The sequence below is a fragment of the Apodemus sylvaticus genome, chromosome 7 (assembly GCF_947179515.1).
Source record: "Apodemus sylvaticus chromosome 7, mApoSyl1.1, whole genome shotgun sequence".
Classification (NCBI taxonomy): domain Eukaryota; kingdom Metazoa; phylum Chordata; class Mammalia; order Rodentia; family Muridae; genus Apodemus; species Apodemus sylvaticus.
In genome coordinates this window covers 49,028,613-49,039,138 of record NC_067478.1, presented here as the reverse complement: position 1 = coordinate 49,039,138, position 10,526 = coordinate 49,028,613, and the positions used below count along the sequence as shown (strand labels likewise).

The window sequence follows — 10,526 nt, the reverse complement described above, 5'->3', positions numbered from 1 at the left end:
TTACGCCAAGACTATAGTTACCAAGTAACACTGCATAATTAGAAAACCAGAAAAGATCATTGTAGAGCTGCATGTGGAGGAATGGTCATTTGCTGGTAAGAGGTAACAATTTCTGCTTTCTCAATCTCCTGTGCTCCAACACCAGCTGTCTCTGTAATCCAGCCATGAGAAGCAATCTTCCTGTTCATGGATGCTTTTCTGAGACTAGAATAGTATTTTTTCAAAAGTAGATTTTCAGTAATTGCGAAGGCCGGAATGACAGATGGAAAAGGTTAAGTTCCAGGTTGTTAAGACCTGCCTCTGTCCAAATCTGGCTATTTTTCACCCCACAGCAAACCTGTTTCCATCATCTACTGCAATTTGCTGCAGAAAGCACCTTAACAAGTTGCTCTATCCTCAAGCCTTCTGGTCTGTCTTAGCCAGACAGGGTCATGCTCCGTCCCTGTAAGACTGCAAGGCCCTCCTCGATGGCGTCTCACCAGTACCTTCACCTCTCTTTTCTTTGAACAGGGCCAGAAATCTCAGGGCATTTGCTCTGGGCAGTTCCCTATTCCTGAAATGCCTTTCTCTTTATATCTGACTGGCCTCAGTTATACTCAGCTTCTAGGGTCCTTAATTAATCCCATACCAATTCTCTCCTCTTTGATCTTTCATAAAACTTTTAACAATTCTATACATTGTTTTATAAGGCCCTCCCTGACACCACTTGCTACACTGCAAGCTTTCTAAAAGCCAGAAATGTGATTCTCCTTGCACCAATTGTCACTTTGACATATATGTGTTAAGTCCTGGATGGAGGTTCACAAGATAGTATACTCTTCACGTGGCTGCAAACCAGATCCCAGATGATTCCTTGCCTGGATGCCTGCACAACTACCAGCTTTTGAAATAGCTCTCACTCAGAGCAGGAAAGATTCACAAACACTAAATGTACATACTGCAGTCCAATTGTTCTTATATCCCGTGTTTTGCCAGATCCCTTTGTATTCTGTATCCCCTCAGAAGCCCTGTGTCAACAAATAGCAAACCGATTCTGCTACAAGTGGCCAAGGTAACAACAGCCTTCTGCTTTAGTAAACCAAATCCCAACTCTGCTTTGGGAAGCATGCCTAGTATCATCAGTTCTGTTTGTGTGACTTACTACAGAGGAAAGGAAGGCTCGAGCTTTGTATCCAGTGTGTGCTCTCCCATCTTCCCTTACAGAACATTCAAAAGAACCTGAGCTAAAGCAGCCATCTTACAAGGAGAGCAGAGCCGAAAGATCAAACTAGAACTCTGTGCTACCAACCCTCTAATGTTTACTTCCTTCCATGACATCAAGATACATTCTACAGTCTAATGATCTTTTCAACTTCAGAATCTACAACTAAAATATCTGTAACTGGTAACACGTTGAGAAAAATTAATACCATAATCTTTGTGTTTTTATAGCAAAGGCTAATGTGGTTATTTCAGATGGCTCAAGTTTTCTAAATATGTTTTATCTAGAAGTTGAAGCTTATAAAACACTTCCTCATAAATTTCCTGTAATTCTAACATAGGTAGTCTCCAGTCTTCTCACAGATTACTGTTGGGTTCCATAGCTGCCTGCAGCTATTACGAAGTGGGTTTCTGGAACAGAAGCTGAGGGATAAATAGGGAAGGGAAGGGGCGAAAAGAAGTATGGCTAAGACAATATTCACTGATCAAAGCCAGAAACTTTAATGGCGCCAGACCTTTTAACAGTTTGGGCAAACCCTTCCCCCCAGACTCCGGGCTGAGTTCTGGTGGAAGTTGTCTAGCTTCTCTTGGAGGTCCTCGTCTTGACTGCTCTGGCAGCTGGGTGGGTCACCTGCTTAATTCAGGAATTCCTAGACCTGGAGGAACAAGGAACTTAACCTTTACTTCGAGCACTCCACCCTAGGTGGAGCAGGATCCTGGCTATCTGGGAGAAGTTAACCTTGACCAAAGTCAAACTCTGACCAAGTGCATGACTGCCTCAATATGGCTCTGTACAGATTACCAGGGTACACCTTGTAGAAGGAAAAAAAATTTGACTTCCTATCGTCACCCATAACTTTTATAAATTAAGGTTTTTAAGCTTTATGCTAAGGATTAGAAAATCATGTAAAACCCATTCTGAATGTAGAAAAGCACTCAGTTCCCCTTGTTCTGGAAAGACTCAGTGAAGCAGTATAGGGCAAAACCAGAACAGGAAAGTCGGAAGGGGTGGGTGGGCGAACAGGGGGAGGGAAGGGGGCTTATGGGACTTTCGGGGAGTGGGGGGCTAGAAAAGGAATCATTTGAAATGTAAATAAAAAATATATCAAATAAAAAAGAAATATATATGAATATAATTTAAAAAAAAAAAAAGAAAAAGAAAAGCACCCAGTAGTTTTGCAGCCTAGTAAACCTTAATTCTAACACAGAACTAAGCCAAAACTTCAGCGTAGAAAATGGAGTAAGAGCCAGCAGGACCCAGCTCCACTTGAGCAGGACCCAGTACTTCACCCCCTTAGGGTGGGGGTCAGACAGCAAAGCAACATCCTTTTTCAATGTTCAAGCTCAGATAGTGTTGAAGACCTTCTACTAAATATCCCCAGCTGCTAAAAGTAAAGTTTGCTTAAATATTATCGTGACAATGGAGCTTTAGGTAAATTTGCAGATAAACAACTTTAATTTTTTTTCTTATCTAAGATTTGCCAACTGCCGACCTAAACTGGTATTACAAGTAATTTAGTCCCAAGTGAAAAGAGAGACAAAAATGGTTAAGGACTGCTTTATTGGTGGCAGTTAATACACATCAATAAATATTGATCCCCAAAGAAGAGCTCAGTTACTCATCAGATTCCTGGTCCATTGAGCATTGACGAAACTGAACCATGTGAAGACTGGGATGATGACGACATCAGTTCTGCTTCTTGGGAAACGCAGCCATAGCTAACAGGTAGATGGCATAGGCTGTTCCTGAGAAACACACAAAGCAAGACTTTTGATTTCAGTACATTTATTTATTTCAGCACAAATGTTAACGGCGAAGTTGCTGTTAAGCTTAATGGCTGGGAATAGGGCAAAGGTAGAGTGTTTGCGTCTAATGCTTAAGTTTGTGGGTCTGATTTCTAGTAGGAACACATACATATCTGTGATCAAACATAAGTGTCTTGATAAATGCTGTAAAAATATTAATCTAGTTTCATCATTACTTCAAAAATGTAGATATAGCACAACAACATACTTCACTCTAATAATACAAACTTTTTTTCAACCCCCTACTATTAGAGTGTGAATATTTGGGGTTGGGGGGTTGAGAACAAACTAGTGACCTGCCTCGTCAAACCTGCTTAATGGTCAAATGCTTAGCGTGTTTTAGCTGCTCTCCAGACTGCTCATCTGAGGTGCAGCGAGATGGTGTGCAGACACACTACAATAAGCACACCACATCAAAAGCAAGATGGCAGTCACTACTGCTCCTGACTTGTAAACACTCAAACCATGTCTTACCACCAACTGTCAGAGCCATTGTGGCCCTGTAGAGGAGGGCGTCAGATGTCCCGCCTTTCAGATGAACAGGCATCCCATTATCCTCCTGGATGGAAAAAAAACAGACATTGATACATGTGTCACTTGTTTCCAGTTAAGAGTCAGGACATTAATTATTCATATAAAACCAACAGCTACAGATATTCTCAGAATTTAAATAATTTAAAAGGCTTACAATTTTTATTCTTTCTCTACCACTATTTTAAATTTACAAACTTGTAAAAGACAATTTCGTTTTCAAGCGAATTTGAGACCCAATGACGTCTTTTTGTGGACTATACAAACCGGAGCTGTAAATTATACTCCTTGATTTCGATAATGTAAATATAAGATACTGGCCAGTAAATCACCAGGAAGACTTTTTTTTCACTTATTAAACAGGGCAGGGTGCTCTGATTTATAACACTAGTCTATCATCTTATATCCACTTAAGAATCTTATTTTTATGTAGCATATATAATACTCTATTTACTACTTGAAATTTTGTAAAATTACACATCATGATAAAACAGAAATCATTCACAGTCTAATTACTTACAAAGCATAACTGTTCTAATCTCTAGGGCCTTTCTCTAAGACATACTACAAATTAACAGTTATGGCATCAATCTCTATTTTTAATGCTTATTATTTACTAATTCTTTTAAGATATATATACTTAGTATACATTATGCTATGTAATGATGTTATACACTATTTTGAAAAACGGTTTTAGTCCATTTAATTCTCTCTTCAATGGCTACATAATATTCTATTGGGTGAAAAAAATGTCTGAACTACATTAGTCAATCCTCCAGTAATTTATAGGATGGGTTAAAATCCTTTTGCAATTTCCTTATATTCATGCATGCAGTGTGCAGAAGTGACTGAGAGAGGGCTTCTTAAGAGTAAGATTTGTTTACAATATTTCCAGTACCAGCTAAACTTCTGTCCCTAATACACCACTGCTCAGCTTGTAAGAAAGTCTGTGACTGATGCTATCTTTCTCCCATACCTGGCAAACATAATCTATTTTAAATCTTTCTACTTAGATTGCAAGGAGTGGGGTTACCACTCATAAATCTGTTTGCTTTGAGCAGATTCTGTCCCAATAGCTGCCACAGAAGCTACATTCTAAGAACATTTAAAGTCAGGGTAGAGTAGCCTTAAGTCTTTAAAACCAAAAGGATGACAGGGTCATGACTTGGTGACACTGACACGTGTCCCAGAAAGGGGCTTCACAGCTTTGAAGGCAACACCACATGGCAGGACCTCTGCTCCACCAGTACATAGGGGCCAGCAGTGGTCCTCCATCTAGATATCCAGAGAAATCACATTCTGGCTCCATAAAATGGCATACTCCAAACCTCTGCAGCTTCCCAGTCCACTAGCTTGAATGTAGTAGACATTAGGGCAGAAGGAGCAGAATACAAGGCTAATTAACTGAGCGTCAGTCAGAACTGCAATGCCTGCAACATTCCACAGGAATCTTCATCTCGTGCCCTGACAGCTACAGTGATATTTGCATGTCTTACAGATCTGTAATTCTTTGAATACCAGCGACACAACCATACTTAAGCTGCTCATCTGTTTCTTCTCCTTCAGCGATAAATCATGTATTCTTAAGTCTTGGTTTTTCTCCTAGGGTCTTCTGATGTTTCCTTAAAAGCATTCCCTACCTAAGATTATTTACTATACTCTTACCTGCAGGTATGCTACACCCTGTAACATCTACTGAATGTCTGCTTATGTTTTTGTTTCTGAACCTTTTTTAGGGTTTATGCAATTATCCCCCAAAGAACACCAACTCATCAAATTACACACACACACACACAAATTCACTGACCTCTGCATTTTCCTCACCTCCCTAAGCACCTCTGAGACACAGCAAATACTCTTATGATTAAAAAACAAAAAACAAAACAAAACCTTGAGAGCCTCTGAGAGCAAGTCTTTGGGAATTCCTCCACCTTCTCAGCTCTATTACAATTAACAACCACACAGAATACTTGAGTACCTGAAACAGCTTTTGTTTCTCTGGAACTTTGTTTTCAAAATGCCTTCGTGAAGTGGTGCTGATGGTCCTCTGGGCAATCTGACGAAGGGCCTGAAATAGAAAATTCACATACAGCAAACAAGACTTAGAATCTAAAGAAACCTGTAAAGGCAACTTCCAACCCTTCATGTTGAAGGGAAGCTGAGATTGAAAGCATGATCGAACTTGTCAGTCATAAAGCCCAAGACTAGCATCCAGATCTTCCAGATGTTGTCTATTCTCTGCTTTGTTCTTCATGTTACAGAAGCCATGACCTATATAACCTGTGCCTGAAATTAATCAGTAGCACCTTATATTCACTGAACAAAACATACTGGTATACAAGAAAATAAATTATATAGACCTTAAAAGTTTTAACATTTCCATTTAATATTTGCCAATGTCAAAAATCTATTTCTGGCAGGGCAGTGAGTGGTGGCTTGAGACTTTACCCCAGCACTAGCGAGGCAGAGGCCAGGCTAGTCTACAGAGCTAGTTCCAGGATAGCCAAGGCATTAAAAAATTACTTTGCAGTGGAGGGCACATGCTAGAGCACTCCTAGACATCTAAGAAAAATTTAATGGGGTATAAGTCTTGTTCAAGTAGGATAAATATGCACTAAAGTTTCTAAATGGTATTGGAACGTTAATAAAATTTTGTTAAATGATTACAAAATAAAATCAAACCACAGTTTTTTTAAATTTTGGAGAAATCTTAAAGGTAATTCAGAATCGCTATTACACTTCAATCATGAAACCCACTAAATCCAAACTAAAATTGTACAATTTAGTTCTTTAGCTTACTTATGAACCAGGTAAAAATCTTGTAAATTTTTATCTTTTCACTATGATACAAAACAAAATGACAACAAAAAGCCACCTTCTTCCGCCTAGTGTTTCCAGGGGTCCAAGGGAGCCTACATCATAGCTACAATCTTAGCAAAAAGCATCAGTAAGCCGTAGTGACTAGGAACCAAATGTTATCCTACTCTTCCCTCTACGGCTACCCAGAAATAGCCAGGGGCGGGTGGTCGGAAGGTCAGAGAAAAGGACGCGCCGCCAAGGTGACTCCGGCTGCTGTCTTCTGCCCCATTTCCAGCACGGCTTTCTGTCAGGGTACCCGACCCTCCGCCCCGACACTCCAGTACCAGCCAAAGCCCCAAAGCTACCTACCAGCAGATTCCGCAACATCTTGGCTCAGTTGTTGCCCACCAACCGCGACTACTGAACGCCAAAAATCGAAAACTACCAGACCGGAAACGGAACTCCCTCCTGGCGCTGCGCGTGCGTCAAGGAAGAGTGCTCGTTCCGGGAAGAGGAGGGGCTCGCGCTCCCGACCATAGAGAGCGGAGGGCGAGCCAGAGCGACTCCTCTCAGCCGCCGGTCTAGCCTCCGGACTTCCGAATCCATCCGTACCACCTGTCTAGGTGCAGAGGCGTCCGCAGCTGGATCCAGAATCACAATTGAAAGCAAACGCCACTTGCATTGGAGAGGCGTGATGTCAGCAGCCCTCTTCAATCTCTCTGGTGAAGTCAGTGGGCAACCGGACTATCCCGAGAGTAGCTTGTCTTTTGAGAAGGCTTTGAGCCATTGTTTACAGTCTGAAGGAACAATGGATGTCAAAGCTACGTCGTGCAAGCTTAAATATTCAAAAGCTCCTCTTTACACGGATAGAGTCCAGTTTTAGGGTTTATTTTCCACAGATGGAAGTGGGAGGCGTTAGTCTTTGTGCTGAGATCATATAGGAAAGACCGGTGTTGGCATCCACAGGTATTTAGCACCTTCTGCTAAACAACTTGTGCTGAAAGCTCTTCCTGTGTCCAGAGACGAACTGGCTGGCTTCGTTGAGTCTGGGAAAACACTGAAAAGAGGGGAATATATTTTTAAATCCATGATCAACACAAATATCGACTGTGTCGTGCTTTCTCAGATCAGCAGCACATTCCACTCCTTGATGGAGTTGTCAGAGGTGCATATGTTTTACATAGGATTTTGGCATCAGCCTTACTTAACTATTCCTCCTTACTTCTGCATATCCTGTTGTACAGGTAAAAATAATCTACTCAACACTACAACAAATGTCTTTCCACCCTTTTGCAAACGTAGAAACAACCTCATTGCCGTTTCAAGTAAATAATGATAAACGGTTTTGACAGTGTTGCATGAATAAGAACTGGTGATGCCTAATTCCATCAAATATTAGGGTGCTTTATTTCTTCGTAACCTACTCTATGTTAATTTGCCCATAACACAGTGTCTAAGTTTTTCTTCCTTACCAAGTTTATAAACACCCATCATGACTGATTTTTTTACCACCTCTGAATTATTCAACGTACCATCGAGCATAATTACCATATATACCAATAGTTGGGGATGGAGAGGTTTTTTACATTTATTGTCTGTAATTGGAATTCGTTAGTTTGTGCTGCTGTCTCTGTTTCACCACAGGATATAAGTTTTCCAAGAATTGTCTGTATACTTACCATTCCCCTAACACCAATAAATTAAAGATGGATCCACTAACCAACAGTGAATGCATACTGTTTGACAGGCCTAGGAATACTGACTGTCCAAGGAGAACCAAGAGTTCACATTAAAAATACCTATTGATGATATAGATCTTTACAGCCCTACCACTTAGGGCAGTACAATTTTCTCTTTATTGGGTCACTCCATCTACAAACACATTCCATTCTAAAAAGGAAAATGTACATATGAAACTAAAGTGTTTACTAGCCCATTCTCTTTAGAATAAAAACAGGCTTCTTTAAACGTGTGTGTCCTTCCTTTTGTGCTAGTCTTTTTCAAAATCACTTCTTAGGCAAGCTTCTGCATTATCAGCCACAGATAGCACAGTTGCTCATTCCCCCAGTGTATATTTTAATTTGGAAATAAACCATCAAGGCAAATGGAACAACATCCTGAGTGTGTGAGATTCCCATTCACCGCTCTCCTAAGAGTTCTCTTTCACACTGGTCCTCTTGACTCCTCATCCTTTCAACACCAACATTTCAAAGCACCTTTCCCTAAATCATACGAAACTATTTATACTTTCATTTTGTTATTCTTTTTTTTTCATTTTGTTATTCTTAAAGTCTCTGCAATTTCCCCCAAACATTAACATTTTCTTATCAAACCCCACAATCAAATTCTATCTGTGCAACTTCACTTGATCTTAGCCAAAAGGCGAGGAAGCAAGTCTGTGTGGACTTCAGAATCCTATCTGACCATTTATTATCTGCAACATTACCGCTGCAGGCCAAGTCAGCAACATCTTTTGGTTTTATTTCTGCAAAAGCTTTAATGTGTTTCTCTCTTTATCTTCTGTGGCTGTTGTTTCCCATCATCCAGAATTAAAGAAAAAAAATGCTTGTTTGGTAAATAGGACTCTGACCACACACACACACACACACACACACATACAATCCATTGAATATAAAAGCAAAACAAGAACAAACCAGCTAATGTGTTTGGCTTCATACCACAGCTGCTTTCAGTCCAGGTTCTTCACTAACTTGGTTTAGAATTTTTTGTTTGTTTTTTGGATTTTGTTTTTCTCAAGACATTGTTTCTCTGTATAGCCTTGGCTGTCCTGGAGCTCACTCTGTAGACCAGGCTAGCCTCGAACTCAGAAATCCACCTGCCTCTGCATCCCAGAGTGCTGGGATTACAGGCATGCACCATCACCGCCTGGCTTGTTTCAGAATTCTTAACTGTCATTACTTGGCTAGAAAAATTTAGCTGAAATTTGCCTCAGACTACCAGACTTTACTGGTTCCTCCTAAATTCGCTAGAAATTTACTACCAGGTCTCTGAATTTATCCAATGACATAAGCTAACTTTTAGAATGGATTCCTTTCCAAAACATCAGTTTGGGGTTGTTGGCTTTCGTTTTTGTTTGTTGTTGTTCTTTAATATTACAGAATGGCTCTTTGGAGGAATTGCTGACACGAGATTTAACTCCAAATTTAAATTTTTGAAGTTGGTAGGTATATTCATTTTATAAGTCCAAGTTTAATGAAGGAGTGTCTGAGAAACTAGAATGTCTAGTGTCCTCACTTCCAGATTACTATTTCCCTTTATTGTATAACACAGATAGATTGACAGTTGATCATTTCTTAATATTTCTCTACCAGAAATCTTTGTGGTTGTGGTTTCTATGTTGAAACTTCATTAGCTATGACTGTTGAAAGCAGCAGATCAACAGAAGAAAACTCTCAGCAGCTGGCAAAGCATACTCAAGCAGAGAGGGGAACAGATAGATGAATAGCATGGTCTGGCAAAAAGACAAGAGGAGGAGGAGTTCACAGAGGGCTGGTTACCATGACTAACTTAAATATCACTTTGAAAGTGCTTTAGAGCTTTAGAGAAAGATTTAAGTAGTGCAGGCTTACAATGCAAATTCCATTTTAAGATAAAATCAGTTGTAATTGAAAGCTAGCAAGACCCAAGTTAATAGGGCCAGAGTCAAAAGGTTGTGTAATAACCCAAGGAAGGAAAGAAGGCTGAACTTGAGCAGCAGGAGGAGACAGATGAATAAGGGGATCTACTCACATGGACACACAGTACCTTGAAAAACCAGCAGCCGAAAAGACAGGGTGTTTTACATTAATTTGTAATATGGTAAGACTAACTCGTTGGGCAAGGAGTGTATGCAGTCTAGTAGAGTCTCAGTACAGCCACCAGCAGCCATTCCACCCCCAACATCTAACAAAAGGAAAGCCAGGCATGTGTGGAATGATTGCTAATTTTGTGTTATTAACAGATTAATTTGATATAAATCACTTGTTTTTCATTTGAAGAGTTAATTACTTGGATCTAAGGAGAATGTCAGTGAGTACACATAAATATGGCAGTAAAAATGGTAATTCAGTAGAAGGTCGTGTTTGATGGTCCACATCTTAATTCTAGCAGTTCAAGAGGCAGGGGCAGCTCTGTGGGTCTGAGGCACCCTGGTCCACATGTTGAGTTCAAGGCCATGCAGGGCTACACAG

General features: G+C 40.2%; 1 protein-coding gene across 1 annotated transcript; it reads right to left on the bottom strand.

The window, feature by feature from the left end:
- Positions 1-2,744: 2,744 nt before the first annotated feature.
- On the bottom strand, positions 2,745-6,822 carry LOC127688778 (cytochrome c oxidase subunit 7A2, mitochondrial). Its single transcript, XM_052187753.1, has 4 exons — positions 6,706-6,822; positions 5,516-5,605; positions 3,481-3,565; positions 2,745-2,946 (listed from the first exon to the last, which is right to left on the bottom strand). The coding sequence occupies exons 1-4, from the start codon at positions 6,721-6,723 to the stop codon at positions 2,888-2,890; spliced, it is 252 nt and encodes an 83-aa protein (XP_052043713.1). The 5' UTR covers positions 6,724-6,822; the 3' UTR covers positions 2,745-2,887.
- Positions 6,823-10,526: the final 3,704 nt, after the last annotated feature.

What these genes read in the sequence shown, in the direction of transcription:
- LOC127688778 (XM_052187753.1), bottom strand. An exon ending in AGAAACAAAAGCTGTTTCAG is followed by an intron (nt 3,566 to 5,515) that starts GTACTCAAGTAT and finishes TTTTCCATCCAG; the next exon opens with GAGGATAATGGGATGCCTGT. An exon ending in AATGGCTCTGACAGTTGGTG is followed by an intron (nt 2,947 to 3,480) that starts GTAAGACATGGT and finishes TGTGTTTCTCAG; the next exon opens with GAACAGCCTATGCCATCTAC.